The sequence below is a fragment of the Pundamilia nyererei genome, unplaced genomic scaffold (assembly GCF_000239375.1).
Source record: "Pundamilia nyererei isolate P.nyererei 1_Seehausen unplaced genomic scaffold, PunNye1.0 scaffold00002, whole genome shotgun sequence".
Taxonomy (NCBI): domain Eukaryota; kingdom Metazoa; phylum Chordata; class Actinopteri; order Cichliformes; family Cichlidae; genus Pundamilia; species Pundamilia nyererei.
This window is the reverse complement of record NW_005187403.1, coordinates 9,426,101-9,449,650: the sequence shown is the minus strand read 5'-3', so window position 1 is coordinate 9,449,650 and position 23,550 is coordinate 9,426,101. Positions and strand designations below refer to the sequence as shown.

The window sequence follows — 23,550 nt, the reverse complement described above, 5'->3', positions numbered from 1 at the left end:
TATCTCTATATATATATATATATATATATATGGGATAATCATATTCATATTTAAACGATATGTATAAATGTTAGCAGATTAAATCTTGCAAACTTGGGAAAATAGAAGGAATTGCGGTATTAATGATAAAATTAGGCATTTCATTAAAAAAAACAAAAACATCTGATGTTTAAATAAAGTGGTGAAAGTTTATTCCTGTATGCGGATTGCTTTTGCTTTGAGTAGCATCACACCTCTTAATTAGGTTGACAGTTCACATTCTCATCTGTCCCTTTTCCCTTTGCACACATGCATGTGCATGTAAGCTGGCACACAGACACAGAGCTTCCTATACTCCCACGCTGCTTTCTCACCTCTTTGGTGACGTTGTCTTGGACCAAGCTGTAAAGGGGCACGACGCGACTGACTTCCAGCAGAACAGGGATGGGGGAAGGCTGTTCACCAGTCCTGCTGTTACCAGTGCGGCCTCTTCCCGATACTCCGCCCATCATGGCCTGGTGATGGCATAGGTGGCAGCCAGCTGGACAGCTGCCCTTTTCTTCACAGCGGATCTCCACACCATTCACCATGTCATCAGATAAAAGCTGGCTCTTCTGCAGCGCCGACAGGTAGCTGATGAAGGGAAGTGACTTCAGCTCACGACGCCCGCCTCCACCAATACCCTGCTCTGTTGCCTCTGGAGGGGTTTTTGGGGAGAAAGGGGTGTTATATGGGGCATTAGTCAAAGGAAGGAGATAAACAATTAAATGCAATATTGATTTACTTTAAATGATTGATGCCACAGTGTCAGATTCTTTCTTTTTTTTTATATGTACGCTTTCATAATTATAAAGACAATCCCCCTTTTCTTAACTCTGTAAAAATAATTTAACCTTGCTTGGAAAAAAAGAAGATTAGTTGCATAGAATATCACCATCTGGATTTACTTGAAAGAAAAAAAACAAAAAACCTAATCCCTTACGACCATCAGCTGTCATAGACAAAAGAGGAATGGCTAGGGGATAAAAGAAGGAGGGAGGGGATGTGCCTGGTTTCTTCTCATAAGTGTCAATTACCACTTTTTGATGTCCTCACTGGAGTTTGGGGAGATTCTTTTTCATCATTTCCTCCTTAAGCAGGAAAATAACACACCACATGGAAAGAAGAGGAAGTGAAAGAAACAGGGGAGGAGAGAGATTGCTAATCGGGTGTTGAGTGATTGATTTGGAGGACACAGCAAGCCACATGTTTCAGTGGAGCACATCTGCCATCTGCGCTGATGTGGCAGATGTGCTTTTGTTTCCGTTTACTTTCCAAAGAAATGCAAGTTTTCCAACTAAGCGATAATGTATTTTTTCTAAAACAATAAATAAGAGTGCACCAAAGCTTCTTTCACGATATAACAATTAAATATAATGCACTGTCTCGCTGTGTAACAAACTGCGGAGAAAACACAATGAGAAATATGCAAAATGAGACGCATAATACTGAAAACAAATCCATTTTTTTTCTGTGTGAATTACAACATCAGCCTCTACACATGTACAAAAACAGCAGTGTGCAAAATCCTACTCTATAGTCACGCTTACTGAAAGTGTAGACAGTTTAAGTTTGCTCTTCCTCTTCATTGCATGTTCAGTTAGGCCAATTAGAGATGCTCTTTTAATAGGCTTATTAAGAATTAGCTTTGCAGAAATGAAAACTGCAAGCTCCAAATAACACATTTACAGCATGCAACGGATAAATGAAAATAGCAGGCATCTTATAAAAAAATGTGAAATATTTATCTGCAAATACAAAAGAAACATTTTCGAACTATTCTAATTTGCATTACATTTATGTGGCATTTCCATGATCGTTTCAATTAAAAATCGAGGTAAGTAAGTAAAAATTTGACAACAAAGTCGTTGCAACAATTAAGTATCATATCCAAAAAGAATACTGGGTTTAGACAAATATACCAGAGTGGATTCTTCCAGGATAATATTAAAAAGTGGCTCTGAAATAACCATCTGTGCTCAAAGTTTAGTTATTAAATCTAAGCTGTATTTCATGTCAGGTAGCTAAGACTTGTTCTGTAAATCTGTGTGTCAAAGAAAAGTTTGTGTGTCTTTGTTAGTTATTCCCTGTGTCCAGCTAGATGACACTTTAAAGGTGGGTGGTAACTTCATTTGAAACACAATGCAAACAGGCTCAATGGGAGGCCCATGAGCCCAATTACACCCACTTCACAAGGAAGCACAGACAATGAAAAGCGATGTTGTCAACCAGCTCCCACAATAAATCCCATATCACCTAAGCATTGTGCACCTGTGTCTGTGAGCCTGCTTATTTGTGGTGTATAAAGTACACTCCACACACATTTAGAGAAATTACCCCAAATTCGCAGTTTAAGGAGTGACCCAGCTTGTTGCCTCTTTAGCTGTGACAGCTCTTTACTGTGTGGAATAGATGTGATGCTTGTGCAAGACTTGCCTGTCACCAAAACACTGTAAAGAGATAAGTGTGGTGAGGTTACTTGCTATTAATCTTGATCTGTCTTTGTTAATTAAAATCTCTTTGTAGACTGGTTGCATCATAATTAAGTCAACAGGGACCCATCCCCTTTGGCCAGAGTGATGTTGCCCACGCAACAACAGCAACAGAGTCAGGTATCTTTCTAAGGCAATTAGATACAGATACACTCACTATGGGCGGATGATGTTATTGCTTTAGTAAGACAACTATAACAGGTCCATACTAACTAGTGATTTTAACAGGTCCTTGCTTTAAGTATAGATATTGTAAATTATATACATTTCTTTTAACTAATATAGAGAAAAAAGGGCAGCACAACAATTACGGCTCTGATGATAGTAGGCTAAAAGAAATATTAAATATCTTAGGATATATCTTGAAGTGGGCCATTTTTAGATAGTCCTGTTAAAGTAAATCATCAGCTCCAACATTAAAGCCACGAGCTCAGTGTTGCAACTCTGCAGCTGACACAACAGCTCTCACCCACTGGGGACATGGGAGTTTTCAGCAGTGTGGTGTGATGTCTAGCACCAGACACTGCCAGCTAATCTGATGGGTCCTATGGGTTGTGGGGTGGGGCCTCCTCCAGGCTTGTTCCTGCATATCCCATTGAGGTTTGACCGATATCAGGAGAGTTTGCAGACCAGGTTAAAAACACAGACTCATGTTGCCTTAGCTGGTCGGCGTTTCTGCAGAATAGGTGGGACATGACCTTTGGGGGAAGCCAGTGCTGTTAAAGCAAAGGGAGGTGCTGTCGCTATGCAGACAAGGGTTGTGTTTTGTCTGCAACAATGGTGGCACGTGTCAGAGTAATCCACATGATTGCCGGGACCCAAAGTTTCCCGGTAGAACATTGTGCTGTAACTGGATTACCAGTGGTATTCACTTCACCTGTCAGTGGTTTTAATTTTGTTGCTGATATCTGTATTGTGTGAACATTCTAAGTAGACCTATTCTGACATCTAATGGTCACTCTGTGTAATTACTGCCTTCTTTTAAAAACAAAGCTTGTGAACACTGCTTCAGGTATGCTATGGGAGAATAGTTTTCTCAGCTACAAGTTTGGTTACTTGGTTACAAGTTAACCAGTTATCTAACTTAAAAGGGGGTAGCTTTAATGGAGAAGGATATTCTGCTAAAATGACATTGCAATAATTTTATTGTGTTTATTGCATTTTACTGTTGATCTCCAAAAGTTGATTCTGTTCATCTGGACGTAGGGTTTTATGGGAGAAACGCTACGTCCAGCGCGGAGTCAAGGACGGCATTTACGTGAAAAGCGAAAGACCATCTCTGAATCGAGAAGGGGGCCTAAGGGTACATCTGTCACCATCTTACAATGCTGTGATTGCACCCAACTCTTTGTGAATGGTACTCATGGCCATTGATCATTGGTCTTTGATCAGTGGGTTTTGGTCAGTGGTTGTTGATCAATGGTCATGAGATTTTGCATAATTAAGATTAAGGAATTGGCCCATTGTTCCTTCAGTGGGCTGGTTTCAGTCATTATGCAAACGTACTGTTTATAAGATTGGGGAAACCTGCAGTCAGCTGAGACTGAAGAAGTCACTTGGATGAGTGACGAAACGTTTCTCCCACAAAACGCTCCGTCCAGATGAACAGAATCAACTTTTGGAGATTTACTTTCCTGGATGATTGAGAATGCACCAAGACATTTTACTGTTGAATTAACAAGTTGCTGGGAGAAGAACACATATGAATCCATCTAACTGCATTTATATCACACCTAAACATGCAATGCTTACTCTTGCTTTTTGCCTGTGTGTTTATTCACTGCATATACCAATCTAACCAAATCGATAGAATTTTGTATTTAAAAACATTTGGTATGGAGTTGTATTTCTTTTGGGAATTTCTGAGGTCATCCAACTCGCTAGGTGGCGAGCTCCAGTAATTCTGAAAAACTGCGCTCTCCGTTTACTAACTGGCAGCCAATCAAAACAACCGTAGGGCTCGCCTCTGTGCGTATTGCGTAACATCCCGGTTGTGTGTGCGTGATGTCGTCAGCACTGCAGTCTTTACTAGCAGCTGCATAGCCGAAAGATACAGAACGCCCCGCAACAGCGCTGCACTTTTAACCAGCAAAACAGTGAAGTGAAGGTAATGTTTAAAAGCAGAAAAGCCTCGAGAGACTCTTACGACGAGTCGCCTTTCTTACGTTTGAATGCACGCCCTTCAAAGTCAGTACTGTCGGTGAATAACACTACTGTTTATGTGCAGGGCTAAGGGCATTTGTCGTATTGTGGTGAGGCCTGCGATTTACTTTTCCTTTGCAAGTCTGGACTGCAGTGTCAACCTGCTGTAAAACAACAAGTTAGCATTATGTTGGTGTAGGATTTAACCTAGTACTCCCGTTTCTCATTAGCATGACACGGTGTATCTCTTAGCTTGCTGATACACGCCATCACTCACCATATGTTGGGTTTCAGTAGCTCCACGTCATTGAACTGTGTATCTAACCGTTAATGTTGATCTAATCTGCTCTGTTATCTAGAATCTAACTTATACTTGACCTGGCAAATAAGCGTGGTTGCATCCTGTGTTTATTTTTTGAATATCTGTTAGTTTCGTCTGCTTCAGTGTTACAGTGTGGCACAATGTTACAGAACTTTTCATTTCTTCCATTTAAGGTGAGGACCACAATGGCAGCTGCTCTTGACCCAGATCTAATGAGGGAGGTTCTCGAATGCCCCATCTGCCTGGAAACCTACAACCAGGAACAAATGCGACCCAAGCTCCTGCAGTGTGGTCACACAGTGTGCCGGCAGTGTCTGGAGAAGCTGTTGGCCAATACTATCAATGGTGTCCGCTGCCCCTTTTGTAGCAAGGTCTCCCGTATGAGCAGCATCTCCCAGTTGGCTGACAATCTCACTGTGCTCAAGATTCTCGATTGCACTATGTCCTGCAGTGCTGCTGCCGCCGCCCTAATGTGCAAATCCTGTTGCAATCGCCTGCCGCGACAGTACTGCCACGATTGTGCCTCAGTTCTCTGTGAGCTCTGCAAAGGAGATGGCCACCTGCATGAAGGACATTCAGTCCAGCCGATAAGGGTGGCTGCTGAACAGCGTCGTAAGGACCTGGGTTGTAAACTGGAGGCTCTCCGTGATGTTATAGGAGAAATTCAGAAAAAAAAGACAGTAATTGAAAACATTTCCAAGTCCTTGAGACTAAAGTACCGAACAATACAGCAGGACTACACTACAGCTGAGCTACGTCTTCAAGAGGAGCTCAGCAGGTCTCGAAGGACATTCAGGACTTCCATGGCAGAAGTAGAAAAGCTCAACGCGCAGGTCCTGGAGGAGCAGACATATCTTCTTAACATTGCAGAGGTCAAAGTGGTGTCACGCTGTGATTATCTGACAATGCGAGCAAGACAAAGTGACATTGCCTTGCTAAAAGACGATGGCGGAGACAGTGATGATGAGGAACTGGATCTGAGGAGCAGTTTACCCACAACCTTTCAACTGCAACAGCCAGAGCTGATCAGAACAGAGCAGTCTAAACCTCTAGAAGTGGGCCAGCTGACCACAAGAACTTGCACCATCAATACAGATGATGAGGAGAGTGGGTTAGAAATTGCACTTGAAAGTGATGTAGAGGGGGCGGGAGCTACAGGAGGTGAAGTGGTGGCTCCAGTGGATCTTTACCGAGACATTGACATGGTTGCAGCTGTGGAGGAGGCAGTATGTGGTTCGCCAAGCAGCTTTAAATCAAAGTCTATGGATGCAGGAGGAGGATCACCTGGAGCAGCGCGGGCAAGTTCAGGGCCGCCAGTCTGCCAGTTTGTGAAGAAGATGGGCTCTAAGGGAACTCTACCTGGGAGTTTCAATCTGCCTGTCAGCATCTGTGTGACGCCTCAAGGTGAGGTACTGGTGGCTGATCGTGGGAACTTCCGTATCCAGATTTTTAATCGCAAAGGCTTCCAACGTGAAATTCGGCGCAGCGCTAGTAGCATTGACAACTTTGTCCTGAGCTTCCTGGGGGCTGATTTGCCTAACCTCATCCCCTTATCTATTGCTGTGACTGCACAAGGCTTGATTGGTGTCACTGACAACTACGATAACTCAGTTAAAGTTTACACCATGGATGGACACTGTGTGGCCTGCCACAAGAACCAACTGATTAAACCCTGGGGTATTACTGCCATGCCATCAGGCCAGTTTGTGGTGTCAGATGTCGAAGGTGGCAAGCTGTGGTGTATAGCGGTAGACCGCAATGTAGGTGTGGTCAGCTACAACAGACTTTGCTCTGCTGTACGGCCAAAGTTTGTGACATGTGATGCAGCTGGAACGGTTTATTTTACCCAGGGCTTGGCCCTGAACTTTGAGAAACGCCAGAATGAGCCCCACCTGGAGGGTGGCTTTTCCATCGGTTCGGTGGGTACTGATGGCCAGCTTGGCAAACAGCTCAGCCATTTCTTCTCGGAGACGGAAGACTTCCGCTGTATCACTGGCATGTGTGTGGATTCCAATGGAGATTTGCTGGTTACAGACAGTGGCAGGAAAGAAATCCTCCAGTTTCCAAAAGAAGGTGGATACAATATTTTAATCCAGGAAGGGCTGACCTGTCCTGTGGGAGTGGCCACTACCCAGAAAGGACAGCTGCTAGTGCTGGACTGTTGGGACCACTGTGTTAAAGTCTACACATACATTCAGAGGAGGCATTCCTCTACTTCTTAGAAGAACAACAAAGTGTAATTGCCCTTTGTTGTGCAATTGCAAAGTACAGAAGTTTGGAAAAGGAAGAAACATACTCTTATTTAACACTCTTTAATTTAGCTGCAATCCAGTCAGTTCTCACTGTAGCTCTCATTTGGGTTATTAAATCAGTAGTTCAGTCAATTCAATTCAGGTTCAGGTTATAGTCTACTGGGTTTTATCTTGAGTATCTCAAGTTGAATCCGGTTCTTATAATGCAGGGATGTCAAACTCATTTTACATTGTGGGCCACATACACGCACAGCCCACTTTGATCTTAAGTGGGCCAGACTTTCTGATAGTGTTTAATCACACATTTAGTCCCTGAGATATTTCAATAAAAAGAAACAAGTGCAATTTCAAGGATAAATCAGTTTTTCTACACGATATAGAAATGTTGCTTTGGGCTTAAATTGTAAGAAGTAATGTGTAAAAGTACAAAAAAAAAATCAAACTAAATTTATTTTCATTAATTGACAGAATGTCTTTTTTTTCTTTTCTTTTAATGCTGAACCAACTGTAAAAATAGTAGATGGTGAAAAAACAGGAGCTTTCTCTCATTTAATGGTTTACTGGTGTTTATTTACTTTGGTGAAGTATAAACGATCACTGAGGAGGTCAGTAGGAAAAGCTGTAAAACTTGTGAAAATATAGTTAAGTTTAAAATTTATGCCCTCCTTGACAATTTCCAAAGCCATCCAGTGGGCCAGATTTTTGGCGGGCTGATTCTGGCCACTGGGCCATATATTGGTCTAGTGGATCTGATCATGCAAACTTTTAAGATTAAACACACTGGCATGCTATCTCTTTGGAACAAGCCTAAGATGCAACTGATTTCTAAGCTACTGAGACACAGATTTTTTTTTTTCTCTTCCTTCCCATTTTATTGGCTGCTGTACTCGCCAATCAGCCTGGCCTTCGCTAAACATGTATTTACATTAAATAAAGCATAAGGCTTTGAGCCTGTGAAGCACTTTATCGACACATCACTGTTTTCTTGTGTTAGGTTTAAGTAGCACACACTAACATTGATGTCGCTGAATGCAGCTGGCAGCTTTAATGTTTACTGCACAGTTAGCTCCTAGCATAACCAAGTACCAGCATTCATTAAATTGCATTCAGTAACATTCAGGGAACATTCAATTTAAAACATTAAGGTGTGAACTGGAAAGAGTCCAAACTTCAATATTATGTGCTGTGGTGGAACTATTAAACCGTAATAGGGATATTAATGGAATTTGTTTATCTTTTTAATTCATGTTTTAGGAAACTTATGTAGGACTGTAAAGGTGAAAAACAGAACATTACTACATCTTTTAAAGTTCATTTAATGGTAGCCTTGTTAATACAATCAAAAGCACCTTTTATTCGGTTGACCACATTATCATTTTTTCTGTGGGGCTTTGAGAGCACATTATTGTCTTTTGTTGCGGTATTAAAGTTCTGTCCGTCAGTCTTGTATACATCGTGCCCAAACACGAGACACCAGTTGAGAACATTCTGGAGCAGTCGTTAGGCTTTAGTGACAGTGAAGCAACTGTCACTAAAATTCACAGCCTGAGCTTCATACATTTCTCTCTGTACATCTCACATTTGTACATTTTTTGTAATTTTCTTCCAGTGACTTTCCAGCCATGGCCTAACCACAATATCACTGAAATACAGACAGATGTAGCATAAAATTCTGTTATCTGCTTCAGATGATATTCCAGCTGTTTATCTCACTCATAGATTTTACCTCTGTTTTAGCTCTTTGTTTTCCTTTGTTTGGTTTTTGCTTCACCTGGTAGTTTTAGTCTAGTAGGATGAAAAACACAATAGCTTTTCTTTTTTCTTACACAGAGCTGTTCCCATTATGAACAAAGCAGAAATGTTCTAAGGGGTAGGATGACCTTTGTAGTTTGGAAAGTGTTTAAAAGTGAAAAGCTCTGAGGGTGTACTCAGAAGTGAGAGTAATGGCTTAGCAAGCTGTGTTGAAGCTTAAAGTCAGAGTTTTCAGTGTCACAAAGGTGACTTTTTTACCTGGCTTAATCACCGTGGTAACCTATGCTAAACACATAACCTTGTCAGGAGCAATTTATGTTTAGTTTCAAAATCAGCTTGAAGCACCATGTTCTCACTGATTCTTTAATTTATACCATGTGCTAAGTACTGTACAGATTCTTTGCTGGGGTAATATGTTTCATATATGCAACCTGTTAAGCCGTACCTCACTGAAACCACTGAATGCTGTAAAATTCCAACAGCACAAACTGCATCGTATTGTTACTGGAATTTTACAGCATTCAGTTGGTGATGCAGAAAATGTATAGATGTTTTTATGCATGATTCTTATCTGCTGCATTGCTGGAGCTGCTAGAACACAAAATGGAAAATCGATCAGACCATTTGTCACCAAGAATACGTATTCAATCAGTAAAATGAATTTCACTTTGAGCTGGCAAAAAACAAAAGAAAGTTCTCTATGTGCTTTAGTGGGCTATGTGACAGCAGCATTTAATGTTTAAATGTATCTGGTTTAAACTTTCAGAGCTCTAATATGCAGACCTTGCATTAGAAATTAACGGCAGCATAAAAACAAATAAATTATCAAGCCAGGTTTAATCATTGCATGCACTAAATCATCAGATTGTTTTTCACCTATTAACGTCTCTGACTGGAGGAGGTGGCACTCGCGGGGATCGTTTTATGCAGAAGCAGAGTCATATAATACGTGAAAACGTCCCGTTTTGTGTTTGAGCGTGCTCGGAGCCTGAATCAGAAAACCTTTCTTAACAGAAAGTTGATAACCACCATTGTGATACCCATTATCTCCAACTGGGGTTTAATTTTTTTGTCATGCCAGCTAATATAAAGAAAGCCTGGCTATGTTGAACTTCCTTTGTAGTATACCCCTGAGTTCTGTTCCCTAAAAAAAGTACCTACAGCTGCATCAAATGCAGTCACGTCTAAAGGATATATACTATACTACCATCGCTAACACTAAACCGCTGCAACACTCATGTCACAGACAAGACAGATTTCTAAAAATACAAATGTTTGCAAACTTTGTTCAAACCTGACATGCTCCATGGCATTGTTTCCTAATGCTTGCCTACTGGTTTCAAAATCTTTGTAGGAATCATAGCTGGCAGGAGCAATTGGAGTAGCACTGCAAGGATAATGATGATTGAAAACTCCAGCCTCCTACCCCACACCTGAGTTTGTGAAACCGCGTTGGTTCCCTGTTGCTTTGTATTCTCCAGGTTTTCGTTCAATATTAGATAGCTTGCAACCAGAGTTCTCAGTTGTTGGTAGATAGGACAACAGCCATATGTAATATTTTGCTATTTCATGCACAGTGTCTCCGTTCTGGTCTCCCATCAATTTGTAATTTATTGGTACACCATTTAAATTTATTTAATTTCTGAATTTAATGGTGGTGTGAGAAAGCTGATGCTTTTAGTATAAATAAACAAAAAAAGTCTTTTTTTGTTTTTTAAAGACAATGATTGGCAGGTGGGACGGGGCAGACTGCAGACTCACTCTGTTTTAGCCTTAAAAATATTTTATTTCACAAAGCTGACCTTAACTCTGCACTGGAGCCCTATTAAGCAGCATGAGAATCAAACTGTGTAATAACCAATACATGTTTTTAATATTGCTACATAAGCAAAGAGGAGAAGAAAGTTGAACTGAAGTATCCTATCTAGTCTATCACACTCATATATTTGTGCTGTTACATTTTGGGTGATGTATTTGCTTTATTTTGGGGCTATGTGTTACCTTAGCACTGATTGATTAAAGACTCTCTCGTCTGCATGTCACCCTTACCATAAATTCTTTTAGTGCTGTACATTAAAGAGATCAATAAAATGTAATTACTGGACATATTCAAGCTGTTTAAAGTAACACAAAAATGCATAAAATGCCAGAAAAATCAAGTGTCCTTGTGTCAGTGTGGTAAACATCAAATTATCTCACATTGTCTCATCTTAATATTATTGTTATGTTTTTGAAGGAAGGTTATTTCCTTGCATATTTATTCAGTAACTCTACTAGGTTGTTATATTGCATTGTTTCAATGAACCAAAAACCAGTGACTTTTAAATTATGTTGTTGAAGGCTATGAATTTTTACAGTGTGTTGAGCACATTGTAGACATCTCTGTGTCGTCCAATTCCTGTTTGTATTGTTAAGAATCTGAGTGCAATAAACATTTATGAAACGAGCAGATAAAATGTCTGCAGTAGTGTCTTTTTGTGTATTTTAGTTGAATGTGAGTGTGCATAATTTTTCAGTTTCTCTCTGGCTGTTATTAAAAGACATGATTTTAACCTTTTTTGTCAATGTAACTGATTAGCTGATTACTTCATTTACATATACTTAGATGCAGGTAATGGTGGTTGATGAGGACAAAAGTAGTAACACTGACAATTAAGCCATAATACAGGCAATCAACCCTATCAGTGTTTTAAGCTGTCAGAATAATGTGGCAGGATAAAGGGCACTTTATTTCTTACCTAAAATGTTGTACAAGTAAAATCTAGTTAACACTCTACACACAGCTGGAAGTTATGAAACACAAACTTAGTTGGTGCTTCAAGTGCATTGCTGAAGAACATCACATTTTATGGTCTTTATTAAGCATAAATAAAGTCCATAAAGTAAAATGGACATGCTTTTTTGAAAAGTCTCTCATACTTTTGTGACACATATATTTAGATTTGGGTTAACACGTTTTTGGACAATAACACAATTTTCATTTTGCCACTGTATACCAGCACGGGTAATTTTATTCAACATGTGATTGAAATGCAGCTGTAATTTTAGGGGTTTAACAGAAGTACTGCATTAACCATTTTACATAATTATTTATACTTAGTCCCCCACTTTCAGAGGCTGAAAAGTAACTGTTTCTCCATTATTCTTTCATTGAAAATGAAGGAGGTGATTATTAGCCCGAAATCAGAGAAAAACTTTAGGAGTGGCCAGATCAGTCTGGTGCATTTATAAAAGAAGGATTGCACTGGTCAGCTCAGCAACACAAGGGCCCGAAAGACCTTTTGGTGACGTGAAATCAGCTGAAATCGATGATCATAATTACTTTCCTTGGTTGAGAAAAAAAAAAACCTTCACAAAATCTAATCATGTCACAAACACCGTTGAGAAGTAAAGGTAGCATTATCAAAGTCTACAATCAAGAAACACCTTTATAAATGGCAATACAGAGAATGTATAAAAACATACAAATCATTGGTTATAATCATGAACGGGAAGGCCCAAAAAGGCGCTTCTCAGTTCTGATGAAACAGAATAATGAAACCAAGATTATCTTGTACCAGAACAATAGGACAGAAAAGCATGGAGAGCGAGAGAAACATCTCATGATCTGATGACCATAAAATATCTGTCAAACGTGGTGGAGGCAGAGCTGTAGAATAGGCCTGTATGGCTGCCAGTGGAACAGGGTCATTCGTGCTTATTGATGATATGACTCCTGATGGAAGTAGCAGGATGAACTGTTAAGTGTACAGAGCTACAGTGGGGGAAGTAATTATTGATCCCATGTTGAATTTGTAAGTTTGCTCTCTTATAAAAAAGTGAAAAGTCTCGAATGTTTTATGCTAATTTCATTTTAATGGAGAGACATTAACCAACAATCTGGAAAATATAACTTGCATAAAAGTTAGAAATGTATCTGTGTCACTGAGCATTTGATCTTCAAGAAAAACATTACTTAGTGCTTGTTGGAGAAATCCATGTTGACCAGCACAGCAGTAAGACATTTCTTGTAGTTGGTCATGAGGTTTTCACACATCTTAGGAGGGAATTTTCATTGTTCTTTACAGAAACTCTCTAAATCAGGGGTGTTAAATATGAGGCCCAAAATCGGCCCAGAAAAGATTTGCTGCCAAGTGGGCTGCCCCACGAAGAAAATGTAAACGAGTGCATTTATTTTTTCCTATTGATAGACCCCCACTCCCCAATGCCATCCATAATACACCAAAGTACAAAGACATTTTCTGTGAATTAATGAAAACTTTATATTCTACATTTATAATTAAAGGACAGTGAGCAATTACCTGCCAGAACCTTTTTTCTGTAATTTTACACATTGATCATATCACTGGCCCACTTCTCATCAGCTGTATGCAGCCTGTGATGTTTGACATCGAGTTTGACGTGTCTACTCTAAATCCTTGAGGTTTCGTGGCTTAGTAAGTTGAAGTTCCCCACCACAGACTTTCTACAGGACAAATTCTGGCCACTGGCTAGCCCACTCTATGAAGTTATGTGCTTCTTCTTTAACCACTCTTTTGTTGCCTTAGTGGTTTGTTTTGGGTTGGAAGCCCGATCCACGAAACGTTTTCAGTGTTCTGGTAGAAGTAAAGATGTTCTCATCCAAGACTGTGTTCTTTGGGCCTTTTGTCTTCCTCCAAACAAGCTGGGTCAAGCTGATGCCAAAGAGCTTGATTTTGGTTTCATCTGCCCACACCGCTGGTGAACTTAAGATGGACCTGTACTTGTGCCTTCTTAAGTATGGGATCTTGCAAGTGGTGCAAGATTTTAGTCCATTGAGGCATAGTATGTTACCAGTCGTGTTCTTGTGAAATGATCTGATCTGTTGATATTCTGTCTCCATTAAAATGAAACTAACATAAAAACGAGAGACTGTTCATTTCTTTGTAAGTGAGCAAACTTAAAAATTCAGCAGGGGGCCACTGATACTCTCTGTTATATTGATACTCCCTCCTAAATACTCTCTGTCCTGATTAAGACAAATGCTGGAAGCTGATCGGACAGCGGTTCATGACCAGTTAATAACCCAAATAATACTGCAAAAACAACCCAAGAGATTTTCAAGGCAAGAAATATTGGGATATAAAATGTATAAAAATGGCTCTAATTCCTGAACAGTTAATGCAATACTTTTATTAAACCCATTTGAATTAAAGCTGCAAGCCTCCACTTCAATCACATCTTGGCTGTTTGATTTAAAATCCACTTTAATAGTGTACAGAGGAAAAGTTATTTCACTGTCCAAATGCTTATGGACTTTTCTACTATAAACTTTGCTAGAATTGAAAAAAACAAACAAACCACTATCTTGTTATATTGCTCTTTGTAAGGGGGAGGGGGGGATGTTCAGCAGTCGACCTCTCTGACCCATAATTCTGTCTTCTTTTTATTTTTAGAGCCAATAAACCTCACTGATCACCCAAACTAAATATCACTATTTGGGATCACTAAAAAGGTTAACAAGAACACAGTTAAAAAAGCAACAGCACTGCAAATGCCAGATGATGGATGCTTTTAAATTAACACGGTTATCTTGAATTCAAGTAATTTAACCGAAGGCTGAATTAATTAAGGATGGGCTCTTTATACACAAGTTAAGTTTCTATATTCAGATAAAGTCTAGACCCATGTTTCTGTTAACACTAGGGCTTGGTTTAACTCTGTTCACACCACAGGTTCACCCTTTATTAAAATATGGTGTCCTTTTTGTAACTATAAGTTATCTAAATTATCCCTGTGTTGTATATGAGGCAGGCATTTTCATATATTACTCCAGAATTCAGCAATCAGATATTTTGGGCTTTAATTGCTAACTGTTAGCATACTCACCTTTCTGGTACTGCAGCCAGAGCTGCTGCTGGGCCTTCTTGCTGGGGAAGTAAATGCTGCAGCTGAGCTCAGAGCCATACAGGGCTTCAGATACATAATGGCTGCCATATTGCTGAAGAAAAGCCAGCAGCTCGTCACGTGTGCTCTCTGTTGACAGTGTCTTCAGCACCTTAGAAAAGCCTAAAAAGCCAAGGACGAGATGAGTGAATTCTTGTCCAAATAGGTGAAAAGGATAGACTGGCCAGTCACAATATTAAAACTACCTGCCTAACATTGTATAGGTCCTTTTTGCGCAACCAAAGGAAGTCTGACCTGTCAAAGCATTAACTCCAAAAGGCCTTTAAAGGGGCTCTGAGGTACGACACACAAAGCAGATCCTTTAAGCCCTGTAAGCTGTGAGGTGCAAGGTTGGGTTTTTTTTCAGCACAAACCACATATGCTTTCAAAGCTCATGGCATTGTTACCTATTATAGGAACTACACAGTTGCAGAGAAGGGGCTGCGTGGATTGCAACAACGCCTGGTGAGTGCTGCATGTCAAAGTAACATCCACATAATTGCCAGACCCAAGGCTTTCCAGCAGAACACTGGCCAGAGCATCATTCTACCTGCCTCAGCTTGCTTTCCTGCTGTAGTGCATCTTGCTGCCATCTGTTCCCCACGCAAACAACGTGGGCACACACACACACACACACACACACACTCCTCTGTCTACATGGACACCCCAGGCTACTTTCTTTCACTGCTCCATTGTTCAGTTCTAACACTCACATGTCCATTGTAGACACTTCAGCTGTAGACATTCTGAGCAGCCCGTGAGTATGCAGCCACACAAGCAGCAACCTTCACTGCAATGTGTTTTATGACACTTTTCTGTCATAGCCAGCATTAAGGTTTGCAGCAATTTGCGGAATCAGACCACACAGGATAGCCTTCACTCATCTCACATATTAATGAACCTTAGGCTGGTTCACTGGTTGTCCTTCCTTTAAACAATGCACGTGGGAAACACATGAGCCATGTTGTACATCCTCTGATCTGATGGTCTAGCTATCACAATTTAGTCCATGTCAACTTGCTCTGATTCTTACAATTGGCCATTTCTTTCCAAAAAATCTATGTTAAAACATTTTTTCTACTTGATGGCTAATATATCCCACCATTTGACAGGTTCTATTAAAAATATAAAATATAATAACTATAAATATTTATTTCCAAATAACAACCTCAAAAGATACCTCAACTAATAGCTAGGTGACAGCATTGAAAACATGCTCTTATTCATCAGTTTCTTATATTCTGATGGCGGGTGATCAGAGTTTTATTATTCAGACACTGACCTGTAGCTAGGGTAATAGAGCTGAGTTTGACTTTGTACAGATTGCTGCGCACTCTCCACTGCTGAACCATAGGGTACCCAACAGCCTCGCTGAACTGGGCATCCCCTAAGGAAAAAAATGTGAACAAACTGGTGAATTTAAGACAAAAAGATATCAAAAAGTTTACAGCTACAACAAATTTAAAACTAATTATAATTTTCAGAATTATGAAGACATACTGAAATTCAAAACAAATGAACAAATTAAATCTATCATTTCATTTGTACAGTTTATTGCACAACCATTGTTATCCATTACTGTCTTAACACCATTTATTATCCCAGCCCATATCCCAGCTGCTCCTGGATCAATGGTGATATATAGAGCAGCTTGAACTCCAATTGGATTGCTGACATTAGAAGTGGGAGCAATCTTGCCTTTCCCTGCAATTCAATTACCAAACTTTCACTTCAGTCTAGAACTAAATAGCCTCAAAAGTGAAGAGCAAGGGGGGAAAACAATAAACTGCTTACGGGAACCTTGATCCTGTGCCTTTGAAAGGCGTTTTACACCTGAGACATTCATGCACAGTGAAAAAGGGTAATTTTAGTTTGTGTGCATCTGTCCAATTGTTGTGAAAGCAGAACCCTCAGTGAAATATCTCAGGGGTCACTTTGGACCAAGTGCCAATTTAGCTAATGGAAGGATTAGGGAGCAGAGGTTCAAGACCAACATTTAAGTGAATCAGTCCCCCACAGAATAGGGTTGAAAATTAAATAAATACATAAATAAACAATATACACATTTTATAAACCCATATATTTAAATAGTGTTTATATATAGTTAGTGTGTTTTGGGGCATCTATATGTGTAATTTGCTCTGCATGTGCTCACATTTTAAGATATATAGGGGTATTGGCCTAGGGGTATAAAAGGGGATTTTGTGATCAAACCACACCTTCTTATATAATATTAGATGATCTTGTGCCCTGGATTTCACAAAACAGACGCAAATACAAAAGAATAATCTACATACTGAGATTTGTGGATTTGAATATTTCAATATAAATCTCTTGTATCTTCTTGATCCTGGGCCTTTCAAATAAGAAATTGTTGTATGGGTGCTATATATTTTTTTAACTTTCTCAAGCAACAGGCTAAAATGGGATAACAGAAAGCTATTCCTAGCAAAAAGTGCAATAAATCCAATGCCTTTAAAAGAAAAGAGAGACACAAGAAGAAAACATATTCCCAAACTTCAACCTCAAATGTTCTCACCTGTGAGTAGCTGCAAGTTGGGCAGGGGCTCTGACAAGACTCCTCGACACTGTTCCTCTACCGGTAAAGGAATAACCATGAGACCATCAGCAAGCTGAGGAAAGTCCTTAATAAAATTATTGTCCCTGAGAAAGAAAAAGAAAGACAGAAAGAAAGAAACTTTAAGTATCTAAAGGAATCTAAAGGTTATGTTTAACAGTCAAGGAAGCAGCTGAACCTCATGAAAACTGACTCCAGCTCAAAGCATCTGCAATCCTGGCATGTTCCAGTACCTTGTCCAGCTGCTAGTGTCCTATATCATTCAGCGATTGGGATTTGGGGATTTACTGTCTCGTGAGCTTCTTCCATGATAATATTTTATGTGCTTTTGGAAAAGGAGTTCTCTCCTCTCCTCCTCTATGCACAGGTAAAAATAAAGGTGTTCAGCTCATCGGTTCCTTATCTTAGATGTGATCAAAAAGTTCTGGGAATAGGGCCATAAAAATCAAAAACCCTTAAAGGATTTAAATTTGGCTTATCTCCAGTACAAGGTCATATTTTTTCTGCATGTCCAGACAGTTTCCAGTGCGCCTTTTATCTTTAGAGCTCTCCTGGGAAGCCCCTACATTGGAGGACATCAAGCACATTTTCCAGACACACAAGTAACAGAGGACACAGTGGGACTTCCACAGAGATTTTAAAAATACCAGCTGCACTGAAAATAGTCCAAAGACGATGAGCTTAAACAGGAGAGTGGCCAAATATAAATCAGGTAAGGTTTTTGAATTTTTATGGACTTGTCCCCGTCAACTTTTTCATCTATTTTTTGTGCACTGTACGTCATAGTGAAATCTTTAAACTATAAATGTAACAAGAATCTTTTTGCTTCTTCTTTTTTTTTTTAAATCTCAGTAATCTCTTTCACCTGTGAGTAGAGGAAATTCCTAGAAGGCCCTGCAAACAACAACAGAATGGGTGCAAAAGCAAAATATACGTGCAAATACAACATGTGAGTGCATGACGCTTAGAGGCGCAGTAAAAGCCACAGTTGTGTCCACCACCTCGAGGGCAAAACAAAGAGCAGCAGGCGAAGGTAACAACATAAAAATCTTTTTCTCATTTTTGGTGAAGATGATAAGTACATGAAAAAAAATGATAATAACAACTGTCAATAGTACAGAAAGCCACTGAGGTCATAAATCATCTCATTCTCCCTGCTGTTCGACACTTTAATAACGCCAGCTGGCGTTTAAAAATACCATTTAAAATGGCATTTGGCATTTATAAACACCATTCGATGTTTTAATATCACCAGCTGCCATGTATAAACGCCATTCTTGCCATTTGATATTACCGGCTGCTGTTAATAAACGCTGTTGCAAACGGCACTGGAGGACATACAAACACCTCTGTGCCAAGAGAGCAAACGTTAATAATATAATGCCAAAGCTGCTCGAAATTCGAGGCTAGCTAACATACGGTCCAAAGATGTGTCTGTCACGCTTTATTTTAAGGCCCAGACACAGAATTAATGTTTGGAATTGGTTTTTACTGGATGGCATTTTAAAATGTGACATGTTTCAAATAGTTTTGGCAAAGGAGGTTTAGTGTCTTACAGCAAGTTTCCTAGGCAGGTCTCTTTCGGTACAATTTTGCGTAGAGTCTGATAAAGTAACTCTAAGGTGTGACACAAATACTGAGGTTGAAAAAAACAAAACACGTAGACATAAGTACCAAAGACATGAGACAAGATGATTTCTGATTTTATGGCACTGAAACTGAGAATTCTGCCTCCAGTTCAAGTTTATGCTGACTTAATTAACTAACTTCTACTACTGCATAGTGGTTGCTAAACTTTAGAAAAGTAGAGAGCCAGCCTACATCCAAATCCCCCCATCAGAAAACCTCTTGCTTTCTGTGGGGTTTGCAGTGCAAGACTGCCTACTGGCAATATTATTATTTGAAGAGCATAAAATGTGGAACTGCAAGGAGAATTAGATGAATTATGACCTTAAACAGTGACGTTTGTGGGTCGGAGGTTAGAAGATAAAGAACCACACACTATTCTATAGGGACAGGCAACAAAAAACATCCATAAATGCACACACTTTCAAAAACCTTTTTACATTTTCATTGATCTGCTGATCTGCACCTCTATGATATTTTTCAATGGAAAAAAAAATACTTGGGAAAAATATCATTAAGCCTACATGTAGAGATATAAAACAGAAAATGCTGTGATGCATTTCTTTCAGTAGCTAGGCCATTGTGGTAGAACTGGAGGAGCCTTGGTTCATTTACTGTCAAAATGATGGGTTGTCTTACTGCATCCTGAAAGCATGGAAGGCTGCAGCAACTTATTTCCTATAATCCACTTTTATAGGACCAAATCTCAGAGCTCAGACCTTGTGTGATAGAAACCCTAGGGCTTGGCTATTCTTGATATAAATTTTTTATCTTGCTTCTCTCTTTCTGTCCTACTCCTTTCTTTGTCTAATCACAAAGCCTGTTAGATGCAATCACTGCGAAAATGGAGGGGTGGAAGGAACAACTCAAGGGCAGAAAATGAGAACAAAGAGAGACAGAAGAGGTATAAAGACTAACATAGTTTATTCTCAGAGAAAACATATCGATTGCTAAACTATATCAGTCAGTTTCATCCAGTGGCTCATGGGACCTAAGGTAAAGGTGTGTGGACCAAGATCATGTATACCTTTTTGGATTTTCAAGTCCATATTTGCGCTGCTCACTATATCCATTCAGATGGTTCAATGTACAGATGACCAAAACAAACAAACAAAAAAAGGTGGGATCAAGACTTTTAATGGACACCTGGATGGATATAAAAAGTTAAATGTTCTTAAACTTTCTTTTTCAAATTCCTTCCTTGAGGGAAAGACAAAAGGAACAGATGTCATACCAACCTCAAAGGTAGATTCTGGCATCTGCACAGGTAAGTAGGTGAGAAAGCAAATTCAGAACTGACAGAATGTCAGACTTCGATTTACCTGGTTTTAGCTTGACTGCAGTTTCTCGGACTGTGTTTATGTGTGTCTGTGTGTACGTGGCAGGAAAGAACCTTGAAACATTTATTCTGCTGACAGCTCATTACAAGAAGAGACATTTATTTGCAACGCTACAACCCAAACAAACCAGGGTGGTTAACAAGATGAGCCAGTTGCTTGTCATTCTAGAAGGATCATCTTCATCTTGCACAAATGGCTCCACTCATGGCACCACTGCTATGGCGAACTTATCTTACTTAAGACTGAAAAATTACATCTTATAAACTGACAGGCAGCTTATGCAACGAGCAACAGACCTAGCGACAAATGTGTGGATGCTAATGTGCGCGCCAGCTCACTGATGTTGCTTCCTGAGACTAAAATGAGATAAAGTCGAGATTAACGCTAATTGTTTCCTACACCTGTGCTTCTTTTTGTTGTTGCTGCGTCTGAACTTAAAATGCTTTCAGAAAAAGTCTACAGAGGACTGTAATAAAGCATCGACTATAACGGGCCTTAAACAACACAATGATTTCACTAATAAAGACTTTTTTTCACTGAGGACATTTTGACTTGCCACGCTTAGAAAAGCACAGGTGGAAATGAGTGACTGCTGATTTGCATTCAGCTGCTCTGGTTCAGAAGCTTGTTACAGTGTGTACAGACTCACCTGCCACTCTGTCAGTCTGTCATGGCTAACTGGGAAATTGGAACAGAACAGAGCTATCATTAATGCTATTTTTAACACACGTGCTGTCTGCTGCAAAGAAAAGTAATGAAAATAATAAAAATAATAAATGTTTCCTCGTCAGATTTCTAATAACATTACTGACATTCAAAATGTCAGCTACTTGGAAATAAAATACTAGACTGAATGTAGTCCATCTGATTACAAGAGCTCAGATTTCTTTTGTTTTTTCAGTGGAGGAACTTTAGAACTACCTAAAGTGAACTTAACATTACAAAGTACTTTGACTGACGCGCAAGTAAAATCTCCATATGTAAAATATGCCTGCTTGTTCAGGATTTTTAGCCAGCTAAAGTTACATGACTCACATGCAGCTTTACTACTGCAAGCAACCCACCGCACACCAGACTACATATGTGAGTACGGGCTTGCTGAGGAAATGCTGGCAAAGTTGTATATTTACTCATGTTTCATTCAATACCCATGTGTCTTCATTAAGGGCAGTGGACACTAGACTCCCTTTTGGCCAACCAGGCCTTCTATCCTGCTTGAGTCTACAAATGGAAAATGCTTCCCATTTGAATGAGAATCTCCAAAATACAAGCGTATGAAATGAGTAAATAATTAAAATATATGGTCGAATAACATCTTTTTAAGACCATATATCTATCTACGAGACACTTTACATACAGATGTCCTTATTTATTTATTAATAGTAGAATCAGTGTCAACATTTAATAGTCCAACAGGATAAGTGGCTACAGCTAATTAATAGAGGGATAGATGTTTTTCTTTTTGTGTCTTTGAATGTTCATCTTTCACCTAATTTCAGATGGCTGTGTCTATTTGTGCTTTCCCACATATGTTTGAGTGGGTATATTTATTTTGACTTTGTGACTGTGTAACTGATATTGAGTGGTACTTATGGAGAGATTGTTCAGGATAATTGGCTCTTGTGCAGTTTAGAATAGAAACCTCATTCCCACATCTAAACACTGATCAGCAAAGTTCAACCGCATTCACTTCATCTTAACTACAATGAGATTCGCCAACAATTCATTACCTCAGATTAAAGAATCGTATCAACAAGAATATACTTTAGGTTAACGATGCTTTTTAAAGCTGCAATTATTGGGAAAATCACATCAGTCCCTTCTTGTTCATTTTTGCTTTTTATGTTGAAGGACACCAGTATTGTACATGGGAGCTTTTGGTTGAATTGGAGGCTTACTCCAATGATTTCAAGTGCCCACTTTGACACTCAGAACTCCATTCTTATAATCAGCCAACCGGCTGCCCGCCAGTCATAAACCCACCATATGCTCCCATACGGTCCTTCTAAAGATGACTCAACCTGCCTTTGAAACAGCTTCCCTAACAATGACAGGACCCAACTGTTTCAGCAAATAGTAAACCTTGCAGGATGGTCTATTCCACTCATTTAGAAGCTGCTTTTCTGGACTGACGCAAGCACTAACAAAGACACCCTAATTCCCAGAGGAAATGAGTATTGAATATATATACAATTCCTTGGTGCTGAGCTCACAAAGGCTATAGCCTGATTATCAGTGTCTGTTCTAGCTCAGCTGCTAATTGAGCATGTGTAACCATTTTGGGTCAAAGCTGAAAGAGCACTTTAAAAATGCGTTTACAGGGCACACTCTGAATGGCCACTTCAAATCTTGCAAATCTTGCTTTCACCATTCCGAATAAACAAATGAAATCAATACACTAAAACTGATTTAGCAGGCATGTAAAACGGCATCATAAGCGAAGTCACATAAAGGCTTATCAAAGCATTTGAGATTTTTAGTATAAAAAAGACAAAAACATATTAAATGCCAGCTGCATTAAAAATGCTTGAAGATTTGATGAAAAAATGTTACACTTGCAGTGATAAGAGTGATAAGAGCAATTCCTGTGCATGTAAAAAGGAGTCTGGTATGGTATTTATTAACTATGGGATAGTTTATAAAAAATAAAAAATAGTAAAAATAGCTAGAAAAAATACATTGCTGAGGTAAAGGCAAAAATATTTCCACATCCAAAGTTTAATATCAGTCTATTACTATTTAATAGTCAAGTTCCACTTATACTGTCCTGTGTAACGATCCAGCACTAAACTGCATCCTGCCACACTTTAATGACCACTTACAGAGAAACACTGGAGTAGAAAAAGTGCTACATACTCTGTTTATGCATTTGTGAACGTCAAATAGTCTGAGGTCTGTACTGTAATAATCAATAAACACTGTATAGATGAAAAACTATTAGGAAAAGGAGGAAAAAACACAATAATAATTTTTGCCACTAGAGGATGCTCTGTCTCTGTGTGAAAGCAAGAGACAGATATCTAGTGGTATGACCCAATGTACATAGTTTAAGTATTTATGTGTTTTTGTCCCTGCACATTATTGAGTAGTCTGCAGGAGACTTTATTCTAATGTGCTGAACATT

At 39.3% G+C, this 23,550-nt stretch overlaps 2 protein-coding genes across 2 annotated transcripts in view; one reads left to right on the top strand and one right to left on the bottom strand.

The window, feature by feature from the left end:
- The window catches only part of astn2 (astrotactin 2), a 284,181-nt gene that overhangs the window by 60,255 nt on the left and 200,376 nt on the right, over positions 1–23,550 (bottom strand). The window contains exons 14-17 of the mRNA XM_013909139.1: positions 17,422–17,546; positions 16,165–16,269; positions 14,826–15,005; positions 354–676 (exon numbers count right to left, since the gene is read on the bottom strand). Of these exons, the coding sequence (XP_013764593.1) occupies positions 354–676; positions 14,826–15,005; positions 16,165–16,269; positions 17,422–17,546 (733 nt within the window). The remainder of the gene's footprint in view (positions 1–353; positions 677–14,825; positions 15,006–16,164; positions 16,270–17,421; positions 17,547–23,550) is intronic.
- trim32 (tripartite motif containing 32) lies at positions 4,516–7,572 on the top strand. The gene is made up of 2 exons (XM_005720441.1): positions 4,516–4,617; positions 5,148–7,572. The coding sequence occupies exon 2, from the start codon at positions 5,160–5,162 to the stop codon at positions 7,194–7,196; it is 2,037 nt and encodes a 678-aa protein (XP_005720498.1). The 5' UTR covers positions 4,516–4,617; positions 5,148–5,159; the 3' UTR covers positions 7,197–7,572.

Bases quoted from the DNA above. Each gene is read 5' to 3' on its own strand.
- trim32 (XM_005720441.1), top strand. From the start codon at position 5,160: ATGGCAGCTGCTCTTGACCCAGATCTAATGAGGGAGGTTCTCGAATGC.